The following is a 21,655-nucleotide window of genomic DNA, read 5'->3' as shown; positions in this document are numbered from 1 at the left end:
TGCTTTACATCCTCACAGCCAATGAACGTTTGAACCAGGAATTTAATTTTCCATTAATTGACATAAGTATTTTTTCCTTGCAAACTACATTTGGAAAACATAATTAAGAAATGGAATCAATTACTTTTTATTTTTGCAGCCCTATTGTATTTGGAAACTGAACACACCCATCTACCCAGAAACTTTCTCTCTCACACACGCACACAAGTACACATTGCTCACAATCACAAAAAAGAAACTTACTGTTCACCGAACACCAGAAGCAGCTCTCCCCAGGATTCTGTTTTAACTTCACTATATCTGTTCTGTTGTGGGGCCCCTCAAATAAGCAGAAATAGTCAACTTCCTGTTTAGCATCGAAACTGAAATGACATACAGGTGACTCATTGCAACTTCCTCTCTGTATAACTAGTGGGTGTTTCATTAGGTAATGCAGCCAACAGGTAAATAGGTGTCAGTCTATAGCGACAGCATACATTCTCATTTGCTCTGCAGTCTGAAGCCCTTCATGCTAAGTTGTTACCGATACTGTAGTTGCAACAGTGGCCTTCCTGAATGGCATTCGATGTATTCCTTTTGCTTTACTGCTTCTTTCTGACAGACTTTAATCCCATTAGTTTAGTACAGGGAAATCAGGCTGAAAAGAAGAAAAGATATAAAGATTAGGTTTTTTTTGTTGTAACATGCAGAAAGTTCGAAGTTCACAGTAAATTTATTATCAAAGTACGTATATGTCACCGTATACAATCCTGAAATTCGTATTTACGCATACTCAGTAAATCCAAGAAACATAATTCAATTAACAGGCAGGGCAAACAGGACAAACAATCAACTTACAAAAGACAACAAACTGTGCAAATACAGTAGAAAAGAAAAAATAAATAATAATAATAAAAAATAAACAATAAATATTGAGATGAAAAGTTCTTGAAGTGAGTCCATAGGTTGTGGAAACAGTTCAGTGATGGAGGCAAGTTAAGTTATCCCTACTGGTTCAAGAGCCTGATAGTTGAGGGGTAATAACTGTTCCTGAACATGGTGTTGTGGGCCCTGAAGCTCTTCTACCTCCTTCCTGATGGCAACAGCGAGAAGAGAGCATGACCTGGTGGTAGAGGACCCTGATGACGGATGCTGCTTTCCTGTGACAGTGCTCGGTATGGGTGTGCTCAATGATGGGGAAGGCTTTACCTGTGATGGATTGAGCCATATACACTACATTTTGTGAGATGTTCTGCTCAAGGACATTGGTGTTTCCATATCAGGCTATGATACAACCAGTCAATATACTCTCCACCACACATCTACAGAAGTTTGTCTAAGATTTAGACGTTACATTGAATCTATGTAAACTTCTAAAGAATTTTGCCATGTGTTGCCATGCTTTCTTCGTAAATGCACCTACATGCTGGACCCAGGATATATCCTCCAATATGGTAACACCGAAGAACTTAACATTGCTAACCGTCTTCACCTCTATTTCCCTGATGAGGCCGGCACATGGTCCTCCAGTTTCCTCCTCCTGAAGCCAATAATCAGCTCTTTGGGCTTGTTGATATTGAGATTGTTGTGGCGCCATTCCACCACATTTTCAATCTCCCTCCTATATGCTGATTCATCACTACTTTTGATTTAGCCAATAACAGTGGTGTCATCAGCAAACTTAAATATGGTACTGGAGCTGTGCTTAGCTTCATAATCATAAATATGAAGTAAGTAGAGCACAGCCTTGTTGTGTATCTGTGCTGATGGAGAGTGTTGAGATGTTGTTGCCAATCTGAACTGACTGGAGTCTGTAAGTGAGGAAATTGAGGATCAAATTGCACAATGAGGTATTGAGGCCAAGGTCTTGAAGCTTATTAAATAGTTTTGAGGGGATGACAGTATTGAATGTCGAGCTGTAATTGAAAAAAGAGTATCCTGGTGCATACAACTTTGCTGTCCAGATGTTCCAGTGTTGAGTAAAGAGCAAATGAAATGGTATCTGCTGTTATCCTGTTGTGCCACTAGGCAAATTAGAGCAGATCCAAGTCGCTTCTCAGACAGGAGTTAATATGTTTCATCACCAACCTCTCAAAGCTGTTCACTCCAGCAGATGTAAGCGCTACTGGACGATAGTCATTGAGACAGGTTACTACGTTCTTCTTCTGAGGCATGGGTATAATTGAAGCCATGTTATTGAAGCAGGTGGGTACTTCAGACTGCCAAATTGAGAGGTTAAAGATAATAGTACACCAGTAAATTAATCGAGGTTATTTTCCTTGGTGCATTAAAATCTAAAAGGTCATTATTGATGGAAAATATCACTATGTTAATTGTGCCCGTCATTATTAGTTGTTAAAAAGATTATTTATTGACATCACTGACATTGCCAAAGGGTTGGAGGTTGGGTATGTAGCCTCCCTGGCCACCCTCAGGGTCGCTCGGCTCGCTGTCGTCTAGGGAAACAGCCTCGGCCCCGCCAAACTGGGTAATTCGTTTGTGTGGATGCTGTGTGAGGTACCCCACCCCGCCCAAATAACAGACAATACACCAGATGCAATTAAATGATTTACAGTTTATAGATATTACTAGAACTATATAAATAAAAGAGAATAAAATATAAAAGGAAAATAAAAGGCGCCACACTTATCAAAGTTCACTCTCTTCGTGCACAAAAACCGTTGGAGCTCAAGGACCTTCTTCTTCACCCTGTGACCCCTCGGACCACCTCGACCGGCCGCCTGGGACCAACAACGGTGGTCGACCAGACGCTCCACACGAGTCCGTCTCCGTCTCCTCGCCGAACGTCCCGCTCGGGGTCCGACCCCGTTAGCGGACTCACAGCACCTGGTCCATCCTCTGTCTCGCTCTCCCGCCTTCTGCCCCAAAACCCCGCGCATACAGTATCTTCAAATACACCAAAACCATAACAACTATCCCAATTGGTTAATAGCACTCTCTTATCACACACTAAACCACAATAAGCTGCTAGCGCAAACTTTCTCAGCGTTAAAGCACAACAAAGCCGCATTCCCCAGATTAACATAACAAAAACGCCATTTTAATTAGCCTCCGCAGTAACATAAAAATCGAAACCCCCTTACAGGTAGAATAAGGCACAAAACAATTAATTAATTGCACAACAAAGACAATTCACTCGGAAAACAGAAATCCCAAGAAATTAGTTCAATTTGTGCTGTTTCTCAATTGAAAATATACTAACCATGGAGTGAAATGCTGTATTGATTATCTACAGAGACCCAAGAAAGATGATGGAATTCAGAACAAAAAATGAACTGCTGTAGGAACTCAGCAGGTCAAGCAACATCTGTAGAGAGAAATAGTCAACATTTTGGGTCAAAAACCTTCACTTGGACCCTCTATTCTTTTCCGTGGAAATGAAGGGTCTCAACCTGAAACATCTACTGTCTATTTTCCTCTTCCGATGCTGCCTGATCTGCTGAGTTCCGCCAGTAGCTCATTTAATAACCATTTCTAGGTTGTTTTGCAGCACTGCAGAATACGCACTAAGTTTGTGTATCTGATGTACACCCTCTGAAATCCTTCCTGAAAGGCATTGTAAACCAAACTGTTCTGGGAGAATCCATTATTGTTAACTCCCAGGACAACTAAGTCTTCCAAATGCTGTAATGAACTGAGACTCCACCAACACCTACAATCAACTTCTATCTTTTGAGCTACTCCCACCCCTCCCAACTCTGCATTACCAAACTCTCCCCCCACCACCATCTCTGATGCCCCAAGTTCAATTCCACTCATGATTTCACAACAACCCTACAATTAGCACAGGGCCCAATGCACTTCCACTGACCCATTTCCTCTCCCTCACAATCATCCCTCCCCTATACTTCCGATCACACAGTCTCATCTCCTCCAATTTGTTGTTGTTCAGTCATTGAGTTGAGTCTGACTCTTCATGACTTCATGGACCATAGGGTTTTCGTGGCAAGATATGGAAGTAGATTGCCAGGCCTTTCTTCTGCGTAGATACTACTGCCACCCAGGTTTGGACCTGGCTGGGTTTGAACTCAGGACCATCTGCCTTGAAGTCTACACCACCAGCTGGCCCTTCTCCTCCAATAACCGCCAAAACTGCTGATGTACAAAAGGTGCAACTCCCTTACTGTCTTGGATGTTGGGTGTTGCAGAAGTTCGAAGCATCACAACAAAAACAATTATTCATGTACACCAACTTCTTCTCACCCTCTTTTTTTCTGTAATTTACTCTGGTCCTTTGATCACCATCGATCTCCCTTCCTCTAATTTTGCTGCCTTGTGCATCCATGAATTTAAAAATTCCTCTATTGGCTGCCAAGCTCAGTAACTGACTTCCCAAGACTCTTCACCTGTTTCTTCCTTTAAAATATTCCCTCTTCTTAGACCTAACATTTATTCATCTGCCCTATTAGGTCTTTATATGACTCGGCTGTTTTAAATAACCCTTATCACAAAAAAATTCTTAAGTATTTTACTAAATTGAAGGCACTGTTAAATAGAAGCCCTTTGTAAATAATAAATGAAGTGGTCGAGCAAATCTAGAATGTCGGCCATGAGTTCAATCTCATCTGCTGATTTCTGCGTCTGAACACAGATCAACTTGGAAAGGAAGCACCAAGGCCTTGCTGTACTTACCCTTGGAATGATAGGGTTAATGTATGAAGGGTATTGGATGGCTCTGGGCCTGTACTTACTGGAGTTTAGAAGAATGGGGGGGGAAGATCTCATTAAAACCTATCCAATTTAGAAAGGCTTGCATTGATTAAATGTGGAGAGGATGTTTTCTGCAGAGGGGTAGTCTAGAACTAGAGGGCACAACCTCAGAAGGCCATCTCTATAAAACAGAAGTGAGGAAGATTTTCTTCAGCCAGAGGGTGGTGAATCTGTGGAATTCATTGCCTCAGACGGCTATAGAGGCCAAGTCATTGGCTATATTTAAAGTGGACATTAATACATTTTTGATTAGTAAGGGCAGGAGAGGACAGGAGAACCTGGTTGAGAAAGATGGCAAATCAGCCATGATGAAATGGCGGAGCAGACTCGATAGGCCAAATGGTCTAATTCTGCTCCTGTGTCTGATGATTTTAATACAAGTGAGCAAATTTCAAGAGTACTATGAAGACACAAGAGACTGCAGGTGCTGGGCACTGGAAAAAACAAACTGCCAGAGATTCAGTGGGTCAGACAGTATGTTAAAGCAAAGGGATAGTTGATGTTTAAATTACAACCCTGCATCAGGACTGAAGGAAAACTTATTCAAAATGGGCATACTTTGAAGAGATTTCATAGTGGAACAATAAAAAAGACATGCAAGAGACTGCAGGTATGAGGATATGGTGCAAAAATACAAACTGCTGGAGGAACTTGGTGGGTCAGGCAGTGTCTGTGGAGGCAATGAGATGATTGATCGAGTTGTGATGCAGGTCTCAACCTAAAACGTTGATTATCCCTTTGTCTCCACAGATGCCAAGTTTCTCCAGCAGTTTGACTTTTGCTTCATTAGTATTATTCTAGCAACAAAGCATTTTGGGATGCTTCAGAGTACTAAAAGGTGCTCCATTTATTATTTATTGTCTTAACAATCTTCTGCTCTGAGTCTTTGGTTAATGATGATAGGATGGGAGAAGTTGCAGCTTTCCTTGTTATGTCTGCAAGGACATTCTGGAACATTTTGTTGACCTACTTAAAGGGCATCTTTAACCTTCCTCCTGGTTGCTGATGTGCTCTGGTCAGAAATACTTTGCTACACTGAAAACAATGTGCAATTGCAAATTGTTGCTTCCATACTACACAGGATATTTACTTTTCTAATACAATTGAAGCAAATAGTGATTATTGCATTTCCTGTATTTTATATATTCAGTAATCAAATCTTCAAAAATAAATAATACTAATTTTTCCGGCCTTTCCTACCTCTATTACTTTCTCAACACTTCTTTCTAACTACTCACAAGAGTCAAAAATGGCTCTGCAGCTCAGTTCTGAAGTTGACTTACTAGAGTCGTTATTCAGACTCACCATGGATGGTCCAAATGCCTGATTCTTAATCATCTGAGGACACGGAGAAGAAACTTGGTTATCCAAAGACAGTATTTATTCACTTAAGGCTGTTGAATTTCATCAGCCTTAAGTAGGGAAGGAGCTACACAGTTCTATCAATCTTCATGCCATTTAGATCCGCCTTTCTGTAAATTCACTGCATTTGGAGAGCTAATGGGATTCCAAGTACAATAGCGGACTGAGCAAGACTTGTTTGGAAATGCAAGGTGGGTTTATTATGTACCAAAATGTGACAATATAGATTTAAACTCTTTGCAGGGAAGTACAATTAAAGAGTCATATTCTAAATTCCTATTCCAACCTTGAACATCATGGAGGAATTGAAGCAATCCACTTAGCCCAGGTGGTTGTCAATTGGCTGTTAAATCTCAATATGCAACATCAAACTGCTGCTTTTCTATCATAGTTAACTGTAACTGTATGAAATGAAAATATTAAAGGCAACCGTAGAGTACATACTGAGAAGATTGGTAATTGAGGTTAGTTTTCAGACTGTATATCTACTCCACTTGACAGAAGTGGTAAGCAAATACACTGGATTCTGGTTAATATGGCCACCTTGGGACTAGTACACTTTGGAAAGTTATAAAGGTATAAAAAAGACAAACTACCATTAACTGAGTAACAAATTATGTACTTAAATGAAATAAAGAACATATTTGACACTATCAATACTACAGTACTATAAAACTGTGTATTAATACCCAATTGTTACTGACAGAGAAATTCATTCAGTGTACCTGTATGCTGCCACGTTCTTTTGTTTGACTGTAAACAATGAAAATCAGTGCAGACACCTAGTGTAGATAATGGACTTCCTTCATACAATGCTATCGACGACTGCATCCTCCAAATCTTCATTTCCATTGTAACATTCAAGATGCTTGTTGATACCTTCAAATACTTGGTAGTTCCTAACTTGTTGAAGTACTGAAATCATTTCATTTTCACTCTCAGCCATTTCCAAGCCTGAATGCTTGAAACAACAGCCAGTTCTGAATTGTCTTGCTGCTTATTTCTTGCTAACTAGCAGTGACAGAAATCACTGCTTTTTGAACACAAGCTCATGCAGCTGACACTATTTAAAAACTGTTCACTCTAAGCAGTGTAGTGTCTAACGGCCATGTAAGTGCACACGTCTGACTCTAGTTAGAAACTGTTCGGCAACAGTCTCCTGACCCAATTAAGCAATATAGTGTCCCAAATAAACAATGGAAATCCTGGCTATTTTCTCAATTAGTTTTTGTGCTTTAAGAGTTGTTCCAGATAAGCGGCTCCCTCGATTAACCAATAGTGCAATTAATCAGAATCCACTATATACTCGACATTTTGGGCCAAGACCCTTCAGCAGGAATGGAGAAATAGAGATGAGTAGTTCTCCAGTTCTGCCAAAGGGTCTTGGCTGGAAACATCAGCTACTTTTTTAAATAGATATGTTGCCTGGCCTGCTGAGTTCCTCCAGCATTTTGGGTGTGTTGCTTGGATTTCCAGCATCTGCAGATCTTCTCTTGTTTGTCCACTGTATACTGTTTTGTTTCCCCTCCTTCTTCAGTCCATTTTGTGTCACCATATGTATGCTTCCTCATCCAGTTACGTCCTGTACCACTATTATTTTTTGTTGTTAGATGATGATACAAATTATTTTTGATGAGTGAAAAGTAACTGAAGCATTAACCTACATTTCAAACAATGAGCAACCTTGGAATTGTCTCCCACCTTACCAAACAGGACAAAGAGGGCAAATTCAGCTACTATGGAAACAAGAATAATCTTCTTTCCTGTCATATACCAGTGATTGGCAAATATGATCTAGTTAATAGCACTTCAAAATAAATGCAAAAAAGTTACATAATCCTTGCTTTAAATGTTTCAGTTAATTTCCTTCCCCGAACTAAAATTGAGCTATGAATAGGACTACGAGGCTGCAGCTTTGAATATCCATCCTGCCATCCTTTCATATTCTGCTCCCCAGCAGGAACCCAGAAAGGAATGTTTACCCATTTGTTAATGGATGATATAATAATTTTTCCACAGCTAAGAAAATATAGATTTTTTAAAGATCGAGGATATTAAGGTTAAATGTAGTTTGGTATTAATGCTTAAATTCCATGCTGCAGCAAAACAAAATTATAGAAGATTGTCATAATTAACAGAAAGCAAATGAGCCAACAATCCAATATTATTTTCCAATGCATTACATAAACTAAATTTAGAAAACAAATCAGCAATTTATCATGGAAAGTATGCATGAAATTTTTAAAAAAACCCAGACTAAGAAAACAAAATATATTGGAAGAGTTTCCCATCATTCAGTGATGAGCAAGACTCCAGTGGAAAGAAGTGCAGTAATTTAATCAGGAATATATAAGTTGAATCCAGTCTTCACAGTGTTCCAGTTCCCATCAAAAGAACAAGGTTCCATACATAATATCTGCAAAATATTTCTTCAGAATCATTCCTTATAGTTTCTTGCAGGGTCACACATAACTCATATCAACGACTGCAAGTACATCCACTTTGGTCTTGAACATCGTGGAGAACTCTTTTGTGAGCAGTTCATGTAAACAAACTCCATCGTGAGAATAGATCCAATTCTTTCCAGTCCAATCATATCGTTTAGGACCACTGAGGAAAAATATAGAGAGGGGAAAAAAAAACTGATGAGAACAGTTTAAACCTCACAACATGGCATCCTGTCAGCAGGATTTCCTTTAGATGAAAGATCCAAGACTTTTTTTGACTTGTCTGGTGGGCAGAGGCAGGAATTCACCTGCAAGGAGCCACTGTAAATGATACAAAGGATAGGTCACTACCAGTGACATCTGAAAGCTACTTAAAGGATGCAGTGTGATTAAGGAAGGAGAGGCTTAAGCAGGGTAGCCAATTCTAATGAGCTTTTCAAATTGAAGCAAACTTATCAAAATTCATGACGACATGTTACCGCAAGTTTATTTCCAAGCTCCAGATTGACAGGATTGCCACACATCATACTCAACCCCTTTAGGCATCATTGTGAAGTTAATATCATTTCACTAACTTGATGATGCTAGGGCCCTCAAATGTCAAACAGGATCACTTGCCTGCCTCCATCTAGTCCATGTTTTAAGATGCCATCATTAAAATAAAGGTTCAGAGAAAGTAGAGCCAAGAGAAAGACCCTTCCAGATGGCATAGATTCAGATATTCAAGTTTGACTAACTTTGAAGAAAGAAGTTGCAAAACCTTAATAGTTCTGAATAAGAAATGACTACCAACAGCTGCTGCAATAAAGATCAAAGAAACTCCAGAATAATGATAAATGGGAACATATTTTCATTAACATATTAGCAGTTTCATTACATTTTCTCCATTGACTCCAATTAATTCCTAACCCATGCAATAATTTTGGAAAAAAATACCCATGAAGAAAATTAATCAAACAGCCCAGTAATGAATGAGCTTTAATTTTCTGAACATTGTAAAGGAAGAGGAAAAACTTGCATTTCTGACCACAATTCACAATCCTTTTCAGATCTTTTTTCATTTTCATCTTCAGATCAGTCTCAAAGCACTTTACAGTCAATATTGTACTTTTGAAATGTAATCAATATTGCTGTGTAGAAAACATAACAGCCAGTTTGTGTACAGCAAGCTCCAATAAACAGCAATGTATTTAAACCAAACACCATTTTATTAATGTTAATTGTGGAACCTAATTCTGATTGGGATAGGTACTGTAGAGGGTAGTGGAGATAATTCCCCTACTTTTCTTCAAAATTGTGCCATAGCATATTTTACATTGACATGAATCAACAGCATTCATTCTTCTTTCATGCTACCCAGGAATAGTAGGGTAGATTTTTGAATTTGTCTCTAAAGACTTATGCTGAGGATTTGAACACAGAGCTTTCTGACTTAGAAGCAAATGTGTCTCTCTTAAGTTACACCTGGCATTTGTTTTGTCTCTATGGCAATGATATCCAAGGAACAAGAGATTTAAAGGAAAATAAATTAAAAAAAATAACAAACATACTGTTCCAATTACAACCATTTGGACAATGACAATTTGTCCTTACAAAAGTCACAAAGCATTACTCAAAATTTTGAGATGTAGAATAAAGTTTGCTTACATAATTTACATGAATAAAAGAAATGAACACGAAGTTTATTTTTTCATCACATTTCTAGACACATGTACAGATAATGTAGCTTTGTATTAATCACAGTATGTGTCATTTTCTAGGACTGCAACCTCATCTTCATAACATGAGGCACAACACACAAAATGCAGAAGGGACCCAGCAGACAAGGCAGCATCTATGGAAAAGATGGTTCGGGCCAACACCAGCAGGCCTAGCAGCATCTATGGAAAACAGTAACACCTCCTGGCCTGCTGAGTTCCTCCAGCATTCTGTGTGTGTTGCTTGAATTTCCAGCATCTGCAGATTTTCCCATGTATCTCATAACATGAAGATTGCCTTTATAATAATTGGGCCCTGATATTATATAGTACGTGCATTTCCTGTTCAAGATTGTGTAATGTCATTTCCAGTACACAAGTGTAAAGGAAACAAAATAATTGTTACTCCAGATACAATGCAGCATACAAAAACACTAAGATAAAGAACAGAATAATAAAAAACACAATAAATAGAAATACTTAAGAAAGCTTATATACTGTACATAGATTGATTATATGAATTATACTCAAGTACCTCATTTGTTCCTACCTGTCTGTACCTGTTATACATCATTTTTTTTCTTAACCCGGGCTTCAATATCTCTCTAAAACCAAGGTTTCCAACTCTGTTATCCTTGCCTTTTATTCTAACAGGAATATACAAACTCTGTACTCTCAAAATTTCACTTTTGAAGTTCTTCCATTTAACAAGTACAGTACATCTTTGCTAGAAAACAGCTTGTCCCAATCCACACTTGCCAGATTTTTTCTGATACCATCAAAATCGGCCTTTCTCCAATTTAGAATCTCATCCCGAGGACCAGACCAATCCTTTTCCGTAATTACATTGAAACTAATGGTATTATGATCACTAGATGCAAAGTGTTCCCCACCAAAACTTCTGTCACCTGCCCTGTCTCATTCACTAAAAGGAGGTCAAGTATTGCACACTCTCTCATTGTGACTTCTATGGACTGATTAACTAAACTTTCCTGAACACATTTGACAAATTCTATCCCATCTAGTCCTTTTACTATATGGGAATCCCAGTCAATGTGTGGAAAGTTAAAACCACCTACTATCGCAACCTTGTTTCTTGCAACAGTCTGCGATATCTCTCCAAATTTGTTCCTCTAAATCTTGTGGATTATTGGGTGGTCTATAATATAGACCCATTATGTGGTCATACCTTTCTTAGTTCCACCCATAAAGCCTGACTAGATGAGTTCTCCAGTCTGTCCTGACTGAACACTGCCGTGACATTTTCCCTGACTAGTAACGCCACTCCTCCCCCTTTAATGTCTAAAACAATGTAATCCCGGAATATTGAGCTTCCTGCTACCAAGTTTCACTAATGGCTTTGTTGTTGTTGTTCAGTCGTTTAGTCAAGTCTGACGCTTCGTGATCTCATGGACCATATAGTGTTTCCATGGCAAGATATGGAAGTAGATCGCCAGGCCTTTCTTCTGCGCAGGTACTGCTGCTGCCCAGGTTGGGATCCGGCTGGGCTTGAACTCAGGACCATCTGCCTTAGAGTCCAGTACTGATGCCACTACACCACCAGCCATAACCCATGTTGATTCACGCCCTAAGCTCATTTACCCTTCCTACATACTTCTTGTATTGAAATATACACAGCTCAGAACATTAGTCCCACTATGCTTTTGCTTCCTTTTGCCACCCTTTGCTCCCTGACTTTGTCTGAGGTGTTAACATTTGTCTCCACAACCACTCTAGTATCTGTTCTGGTACTCTGGTTCCCATCCCCTGCAACTCTAGTTTAAATCCTCCCACCCATGCAATACCGTCAAACGTTCCCACTTGGATATTAGTCCCTCTCCAGTTTAGGTGCAAACTGTCTCTTCTGTATAGGTCCCACCTTCTGCGCTGTCATTTTTTTAAAATTAAAGGAACAGCAAGAGACCATGGATATTAAATGTGCCAAAATCAGTAAAAGAACAGAAAGGACAGAGCTTTTGTGCACATAATTTTTGAAGGTGGCAAGAAAAATTTCAAAACCATTAAAAATATATGGAATCACGGACTTTACAATGTAAAGAGTATACAAAGGCAAGGAAGAAATCTATTAAATGTTGTGGCAAACTCTGAAAACTATACTTTGGAAAACATATGAAAGCCTTGGAAAGTGTGTAGATGAGATTTACTGGAATGAATCCAGACATTAAGTGTTATAACTGCTGAAACTGGGAGGTGTTCACCCCAAGGAAGAATAATAGGAGATTTAATGCAATGCTCAAATTGGTTTGGTAGATTAAATAAAAAGAATAATTTCCAACATATTAAGAGTTGATAATCAGAAAACATAATTAATGTAAATGGCAAAACAGCCAGACGTGATAAGAGAAAAACTTTTTATCAATGTGGTTACAGTTTGGAACATATTGCCGAAAGGGTAGTTGGACCAAATTTAACTGTCTCCTTCAGAGGAGGAATTGGATAAATACTTAAAGGAGAAAGGACTGCAAACATTTAGGAAAAGAACAAGACAGTGGGTCAAATTAGGACTAGACGCAAGAGCCATAGAAGATATAATGGGCCAGGTGTCCGCCAACTGTGTTAGGTTGTTCATGATTCAAGATTGTGAAAAGTGATGCTGTGAGAAATGCAGCAAAAGGGAAGAAAACATAAAAATTAATCTCTTTAAACTCTTTTGTTAAGCACCATTGTCATATGTCAGAGGAAAGGAGCTTTGTTCTTTTTTCAGTACATACCTGATTGGAGATGAGAGCCAGATCTGTCGGTTTGGAGTCTGTTTGTTAATCACGTAAGTTCCCAAAGGTTCCCCCAACTTTATTGTCAGCACACCAGTCTATAAAAAGGATAAAAATAAATCTACTGGAAGGTTTATTTTATTAATAGTCTTGAAAATAAAAGTTTTATAAATATTCTTTTATCTGCTATGGATTTAATGTTTTGAGACCAGAGACAGACTTATGGGTTTGGACAGGTAGAGCTCATAAACTTAATTCTGACTATATTTTAAAAGGCAAACATTCTTTCCTCATATTTGTTTCAATAAAATTATACATTTATTTAATATTTATTCCTAAATAACAAAAACATACAATATTTCTTCAATTTAAATTCATTTGATTAAACTTTGGTTGAGTAACTAGTTAAACGATTATGCATGTGTTGATCTAGAGCTAGTTGCAGAAAGCAATATGATGAATATTGGCTTCAGTGGAACTTGTTGGCACCTTCCCAAAGACTTGGTTATAACATAATCTCAATATACAAGGGGTGATTGATAAGTTACCATAGAACCATAGAAACTACAGCACAGAAACAGGCCTCTTGGCCCTTCTTGGCTGTGCCGAACCATTTTCTGCCTGGTCCCACTGACCTGCACACGGACCATATCCCTCCATACACCTCCCATCCATGTATCTGTCCAATTTATTCTTAAATGTTAAAAAAGAACCCACATTTACCACCTCGTCTGGCAGCTCATTCCATACTCCCACCACTCTCTGTGTGAAGAAGCCCCCCCTAATGTTCCCTTTAAACTTTTCCCCCCTCACCCTTAACCCATGTCCTCTGGTTTTTTTCTCCCCTTGCCTCAGTGGAAAAAGCCTGCTTGCATTCATTCTATCTATACCCATCATAATTTTATATACCTCTATCAAATCTCCCCTCATTCTTCTATGCTCCAGGGAATAAAGTCCTAACCTATTCAACCTTTCTCTGTAACTGAGTTTCTCAAGTCCTGGCAACATCCTTGTAAACCTTCTCTGCACTCTTTCAATCTTATTTATATCCTTCCTGTAATTTGGTGACCAAAACTGAAGACAATACTCCAGACTCGGCCTCACCAATGCCTTATGCAACCTCATGATAACATTCCAGCTCTTATACTCAATACTTCGATTAATAAAGGCCAATGTACCAAAAGCTCTCTTTACGACCCTATCTACCTGTGACGACACTTTTAGGGAATTTTGTATCTGTATTCCCAGATCCCTCTGTTCCACTGCACTCCTCAGTGCCTTACCATTAACCCTGTATGTTCTACGTTGGTTTGTCCTTCCAACGTGCAATACCTCACACTTGTCTGTATTAAACTCCATCTGCCATTTTTCAGCCCATTTTTCCAGCTGGTCCAAGTCCCTCTGCAGGCTCTGAAAACCTTCCTCACTGTCTACTACACCTTCAATCTTTGTATCATCAGCAAACTTGCTGATCCAATTTACCACATTATCATCCAGATCATTGATACAGATGACAAGTAACAATGGACCCAGCACTGATCCCTGTGGCACACCACTAGTCACAGGCCTCCACTCAGAGAAGCAATTCTCTACCACCACTCTCTGGCTTCTTCCATCGAGCTAATGTCTAATCCAATTTACCACCTCTCCATGTACACCTAGCGACTGAATTTTCCTAACTAACCTCCCATGCGGGACCTTGTCAAAGACCTTACTGAAGTCCATGTAGACAATATCCACTGCCTTCCCTTCATCCACTTTCCTGGTAACCTACTCGAAAAACTCCAACAGATTGGTCAAACATGACCTACCACGCACAAAGCCATGTTGACTCTCCCTAATAAGCCCCTGTCTATCCAAATGCTTGTAGATTCTGTCTCTTAGTACTCCCTCCAATAACTGACCTACTACTGACGTTAAACTCACCGGCCTATAATTTCCCGGATTACTTTTCGATCCTTTTTTAAACAACGGAACAACATGAGCCACTCTCCAATCCTCCGGCACTTCACCCGTAGACAGCGACATTTTAAATATTTCTGCCAGGACCCCCGCAATTTCAACACTAGTCTCCTTCAAGGTCCGAGGGATCTTAAGTTCGTGGCTTAAGGTAGAAGGAGTCAATTTTAGAAAACCTAGCATATTTATTTTTCAACCAACACACATCAAAGTTGCTGGTGAACGTAGCAGGCCAGGCAGTGTCTCTAGGAAGAAGTACAGTCTCAACTTTGATGTGTGTTGCTTGAATTTCCAGCATCTGCAGAATTCCTCGTGTCTACACATTTATTTTTCCTACATTTACATACTTAGTCCAGCGTTCGTGGAGCATACGGATCCCTCCTTTGTAGAATTCGGTGTCTTGGACCTCCAGGTGGTCCACAGCAGGGGTGATTGATAAGTTCATGGCCTAAGGTGGAAAGGTAGAGGGAGATGAGTTATTAACTTCAAACTTTCTGCATTTTCACTCATAGTGTTGAACTGCACGTGCATGTAACGAGAGCTGCATAACTCATCTCCTTCTGGCCACAAACTTATCAATCACCCCTGCTGTGGACCACCTGGAGGTCCAAGAGGCTCTCGTTACATGCACATGCAGTTCAACTCTGAGCGATTATGCAGGAAGTTTGAAGTTAATAACTCATCTCCTTCTGCCCTAGGCCACAAACTTATCAATCACCCTTGCTGTGGACCACTTCTATAAAGAAGTGATCTGTATGCTCCACGACTGCTAGACTAAGTGTGTACATGTAGGAGGGGACTATGTTGAAAAATAAATGTGCTAGGTTTTGTAAGATTGACTCTTTCTACCTTAGGCCACAAACTTATCAATCACCCCTCGTACTATTAACAATGAAACGCAGATCTGGTTAGAGCAAAAACGTTAACTACTGGGAAGATTTCCAACATAGGTATGCCAAACACCTCAAACCCCAAGCTCCAGACTTGCTCCTGTGCTTTTAAGTCAATTGTGTACATTTTAAAACTGGGTTATCAGGTAACTTCAATCTCAATACATACATATTGCCTGTCAATGTTGTGAGTACCTTTATGACGTTACTTTAGTAGTAAGCAACTGACATTAGATTGGGAATTTTATCGGTATAAAAAGTTCCAAGTGACTTTAAAAAAAAACACACATCACTCACATCATTAAAATATTCAACAACAATGGAGGCTATTTGTTATTTTTGGCTCTTCGAGCACTCAACCATGTTCCTTTTAAATATGATGCAAGTTTCTATTTTCATCTCCCTTTCAGGATGTGAATTCCAGATCTCCACCCTTGTTAAGATTTTTTTCTCTCAATTCCCCTCTAATCTTCAGCTTGGTTATAAATTCTTGGTTACAAAGGAAATAGGTTCCTCCTGTTCACCCTATTTAGGCTGTTGGCTGGTTGGAATTGTGTTACTGATATGGTGCATACAGCAGGACTCAGCCATTTTTATTGAGCTTCCTTATGAATATCCATCTGCAAAGATACTTAGTCAATTCTTGTAAAAAATCTTTCATTTTATTTAATTTATACTTTGTTTTTGGTTTTGATTTGCTTCTTTAAATAAGGTCTGTCTAAAATTGGGAATTTTTTTTTCAATTGAAGAGAATGTGCATTATAAAATACTGCATTTCTTTCCATAATCTAGAATTCTGACCACAGTTTTCATTGCTCCAATTTTCACATGCTTAACTTCAGAATTCCACTCCTTAATGCTCCCTGCCTTACGTACTCTAAAATCTCCTTTGTAAGTGATTGGCCTAACAGTTAGGACATGTCTTAGTACCTAACCTAATAACACAAAAAAGTAACTGGAAAATGAACCAAAGCAACAAGATTTTTTTTTCTGATGTGAGCAAGTTGTATCTGGAATCTGGCATAGTCTGATGGAGTTGTGGAAGCAGGTTCAAAAGTAATTTTCACAAGGGAACTGGATCAGTATTTGAAAGAAAACATATGTAGGGAAAGGTTGCAAATTGGGATTTATTCTGGTGGAGAGTCAGCATAAACTGTTACCGAGCTATGATTTCATTATCCATTCCATTTAAATATACTAATATCTTCTTGTATAGCTTTGTCTGATACTCCAGTGTTCACTGAGCTTGGCAATTAGCTTGCAAACATTTAATCACCAGTCAAGATGACACCCTCAGTGCACAATAGTTAGTGCTTCTCTCTGGGAGTGCTCGCGTTTACAGAGGCCCCTGTTCGCTTGCCTCAGTCCTGATTAGCTACCTCTTAGGGGTTTGTAGATGGCATCTATTTCAATGTTGTTTATGGACTTATCAGAAGAGAATCACGCTTCTAAAAATTCTCATGCCTGTCTCGTGTTTGCCTGCGCTAGAACCTCCACAATGTCCCAGTTAAAGTGGTGTCCTTCTTGGTCTTCATGTACCGAGATCAGCGAGAGTGGATCATGTCTCCGTATACAAATGTTCCCTTAAACAAGTAAAACGATGTGGTGTACGATCACCAGTGTAGAACGCTGTTGGCAGATAGAATGTGTAAACTCTCAACTTGTTTATGGGAGCATGACCCACTGTTGCCAATCTCGGTACATGAAGACCAAGTACCCAAATGTTTTTTAAAAATTGCCCCCCTCTTTCGTTTTTTCTGGCAGCTTGTTCCATATAACCACCACTCTGTGAGGAAAAACCCACAGGTCTCCAAAGTCTTTCCCCTGTTAACTTAAACCTATGCCCTCTAGTTTTAGAATCCCCTAATCTGAAAGGAAATTTATCTATGCTCTTATTGGTCTTATAGACCTCTGTAAGTTCACCCCTTCACACGAGGGAAAGCAGTCCCAGTCTCTCCATATATCAGTGCGAGAGGACCGTCCTTTGTTGGTGACACAGTGCGAGGTTTAAAAGGAATTCCAGTGCTTTTAGCTCTTTTCGACAGGCTGCAATCAGTGCAGGCTAATACAAGGAAGGGAGGTGTAACAGCCATTGTTGCAGTGGGGCAGTGTTAGAGTGGTCTGGCTTTGACTCAACAGGCACCTAAGAGTACAGGCCTGGGCAAGTACAGGTTCTAAGTAGGTAAGTAAGTTTCGAGTAAGATACTTTCTGTAGTACGTGACTAGTGTGCTGAGAATAGGTCTGGAGGTAACGTATTTTCTTTGTGTGAGATGTGGGACCTCTCCAGTCTTCCTGATAACATCTGCAGAAGTGCACTGAGCTGCAGCTCCTTACAGACCCTGTTAAGGAGTTTGAGTTGCAACTGGTTGATCTTCGGCTCTTACAGGAAAATGAAGGGGTGATAGATAGGAGCACGAGGGAGGTAGTCATCCCCAAGTTGCTGAAGATAGGAGGGGAAAACAGAATAGGCAGCCAGTGCAGAGTACCCCTGTGCCATTCCCCTCAATAGTAGATATACCACTTTGGAAAGTGTTTGGGGGGGGGAGGCGGGACCTACCGGGGGAATCTGCAACAATAGGATCTTTTAAGGGACTCCTGGACAGGTATATAGAGCTCAGAAAAATAGAGGGCTATGGGTATCCCTAGGTAAATTCTCAGGTAAGGACATGTTCGGCACAGCTTAGTGGGCTGAAGGGCCTGTATTGTGCTGCAGGTTTTCTATCTTTCTATGACCAGGTCTCAGGCTCAGAACGGAAGTGGCGGGGTGGGGGGGTGGGAGAAAAGGAGTGCAGTAGTGATAGGGAATTCCATTATTAGGAGCAGAAAGCAGATTCTGTGTACATGAAAGAGACACTCGAATGGTACATTGCCCCCTAGACGTCAGGGTCAAAGATGTCTCGGATCAGGTCCAAAGCATCCTAAAGGGGGAGGGTGAGCAGCCATAAGTTGTGGTACCTATTGATACCAATGACGTAGATAAGAAAAGGAAGAGGTCCCAGAGGGAAAATATAGTGAGTTAGGTAGAAGGCTGAGAAACGGAACCTCCAGGGTCGTAATCTCTGGATTCCTACCTGCGCAGTGTGCCAGTGAGGGTAGGGATAGGATGATCTGGAAAATGAATGTGTGGCTGAAGAATTGGGGCAGATGGCATGGTTTCAGATTTCTGGATCATTGAGATCTCTTTGGGGAAGGTATGACCAGCACAAAAAGGAAGAGTTACACCTGAACCCAAGGTGGACTAATATCCTTGTAGGCATGTTTGCTTGAACTGTGGGGTGACTTTAAAGGGGGATGGGAATTGGAGTGATAGGGCTGAGGACTGGACAGTTCCTATATAACTAGATGCAGTGTGTAGTAAGATTGTGAGGAATGTCTGTGGGATGCATTGAAGTGTAACGTGGGGGCAAAATCAAAAAGGGTGATGAATACAGGACTGAAAGTGTTATATTTGAATGCAGGTAGAATATGGAATAAGGTAGATGAGCTTGTAGTGCAGCTAGAGATTGGCAGGTATGAAGTTGAGGGCATCTCTGAATTGTGGCTGAAAGAAGATCATAGTTGGAAGCTTAACATCCAAGGAGACACATTGTATTGAAAGAATAAGCAGGCAGGCAGAGGGTGTAGTGTGGCTCAGTTGGTAAAATGTGAAGTTAAATCCTTAGAAAGAGGTGACGTAGGATCGGAAGATATAGCATCATTCTGAGTACTGCTAAGAAACTGCTGCAAGGGTAAAAAGACTCTGATGGGAGTTATACACATTCCTCTGGACTGTAGCCAGGATGTGGGCTACAAATTACAACAGGAGATAAAAAAGACCTGTAAAAAGAGCAATCTAGCAATAATCATGGGGGATTTCAATATGCAAGTAGATTGGGGAAATCAGGTTAGTGCTGGATCCCTGGAAAAATAAATTTGTAGAATGCCTACAAGATGGCTTTTTAGAGCAGCTTGTGATTGAGCCCACTAGGCTAACTGCAATTCTGAGTTGGGTGTTATGTAACAACCCAGATTTGATTAGGGAGCTTAAGACAAAGGAAACCTTAGAAGACATTGATCATAATATAATAGAATTCACCCTGCAGTTTGAGAAGAAGCTAAAGCCAGATGTTTCAATATTACAGCGGAGTAAAGGGAATTACAGAGGGATGAGAGAGAAACTGGCCAAAGTTGATTGGAAGGGGACACTATTCGGGATGACAGCAGAACAGCAATGGCTGGTGTATCTGGGGGAAATTCAGAAGGCACCAGGAAAGATACATCGCAAAGATAAAGGAGGATGAGGAAAGTGTGTGCGACAAGGGAAAAGCAAAGATAGCATAAAAGCAAAAGAGAGCATATAATATTGCAAAAATTAGTGGGAAGGTAAGAGGATTTGCAAGTTTTTTAAAACCAACAGAAAGCTACTAAAAAGCCATAAACTGAGAAAAGGTGAAATATGAAGGTAAGCTATCCAATAATATAAACGAGGACACAAAGTTTTTACAGATACATACACTAAAGAGCATAAGAGAGAAGAGAGTGGATATCAGACCTGTGGAAAATGACACTGGAGAGGTAGTGATAGAAGACAAAGAAATGATGAGCGAACTTAGTAAGTATTTTATGTGAACCTTCACTGTGAAAGAATAGCAGAATGCCAGAAACGTGAGTGTGTCAGGGGACAGAAGTGAGTGTCATTGCTAATACTAAGGAAAAGGTGCTTGGGAAGTTGAGAAGTCTGAAGGTAGATAAGTCACCTGGACTAAATGGACTACAGCCCAGGGTTCTGAAAGAGGTAGCTGAAGAAATTGTGGAGGCATTTGTAATGGTCTTTCAAGAATTCTGGAGGACTGAAAAATTGCAAGTTACTCTACCCTATAAGAAGAGAGGGAGGCAGAAGAAAGGAGATTATAGGCCAGTTGGCCTGACTTCAGTTGTTGGAAAGATGTTTGAGTCTACTATTAAGGATGGGATTTCAGAGTACTTGGAGACACATAATAGAATAGGCCCCAGTCAGCAGTTTTCTAAAGGGGAAATTTTACCTGACAAATCTGATTTAATTCTGTGAGGAAATAACAAGCAGGATAAACAAATTTGGATTTTCGGAAGGCCTTTGACAAGGGGCTGCACCCATGAAGCTGTTTCAAGGAGCCCAAGATATTACAGAAAAGGTACTAGATGGGTAGGAGATTGGCTAACTGGCAGGAGACAAAGAGTGGGAATAAAGGGGGCCTATTCTGGTTGACTGCCAGTGACTAGTGATATGCTGCAGGGCTCAGTGTTGTGACCACTTCTTTTCATGTTATATGTCAATGATTTGGATGAAGTAATTGATGGCTTTGTGGCCAGGTTTGCAGATGATACCCAGATAGTGTTGAGAAAGCAGGGTGTCTGCAAAAGAACTTAAGACAGATTGTGGGAATGGACAAAGAAGTGGCAGATGGAATATAGTGTAGGGAAGTGTACGGTCATGCACTTTGGTAGAAGGAATAAAAGTGTGGACTATTTTCTAAATGAGGAGAAAATTCAAAAATCAGAGGGGCAAAGGGAGTATTTGAGCAGTTTAGGGCGCCTTATCGATGAAAAAGATGTGTTGGCATTGCAGCGGGTCCAGAGGAGATTCACGAGAATGATCTCAGGAATGGCAAGGTTAACATGCGAAGAGTGTTGGATGGGTCTGGGCCTGTACTCGCTGGAATTTAGAAGAATGAGGGTGGGATCTCACTGAAACCCATCGAATGTTGAAAAGCCTAGATAGAGTGGATGTGAAGAGGATGTTTCCTAATGTGGGAGAGTCTAGGACCAGAGGGCACAGCCTCAGAATTGAGAGAAGTCCATTTAGCTCAGAGATGAGGAAAAATTTCTGTAGCCAGAGGGT

General features: G+C 40.1%; 2 protein-coding genes across 3 annotated transcripts in view; both read right to left on the bottom strand.

Moving 5' to 3' along the window:
• tjp2a (tight junction protein 2a (zona occludens 2)) overlaps positions 1-339 on the bottom strand; it is a 152,651-nt gene extending 152,312 nt beyond the window's left edge. Inside the window, exon 1 of the mRNA XM_072258087.1 lies at positions 244-339. The gene's annotated coding sequence lies outside the window, so the exon portion shown is untranslated. The remainder of the gene's footprint in view (positions 1-243) is intronic.
• Positions 340-519: 180 nt separating this feature from the next.
• Positions 520-21,655, bottom strand: part of fxn (frataxin) — a 32,697-nt gene continuing 11,561 nt past the window's right edge. The window contains exons 4-5 of one of the 2 annotated variants that reach the window (XM_072258093.1): positions 12,949-13,046; positions 520-637 (exon numbers count right to left, since the gene is read on the bottom strand). In XM_072258093.1, coding sequence (XP_072114194.1) covers positions 619-637; positions 12,949-13,046 — 117 coding nt within the window. In that variant the 3' untranslated portion in view covers positions 520-618. Of the gene's footprint in view, positions 638-8,388; positions 8,683-12,948; positions 13,047-21,655 lie in introns of those variants that run through there. The other variant, XM_072258092.1, reaches the window with a different exon arrangement.

Source organism: Mobula birostris, chromosome 5 (assembly GCF_030028105.1).
Source record: "Mobula birostris isolate sMobBir1 chromosome 5, sMobBir1.hap1, whole genome shotgun sequence".
Lineage (NCBI taxonomy): Eukaryota > Metazoa > Chordata > Chondrichthyes > Myliobatiformes > Myliobatidae > Mobula > Mobula birostris.
This window is presented reverse-complemented; position numbering and strand designations above follow the sequence as displayed.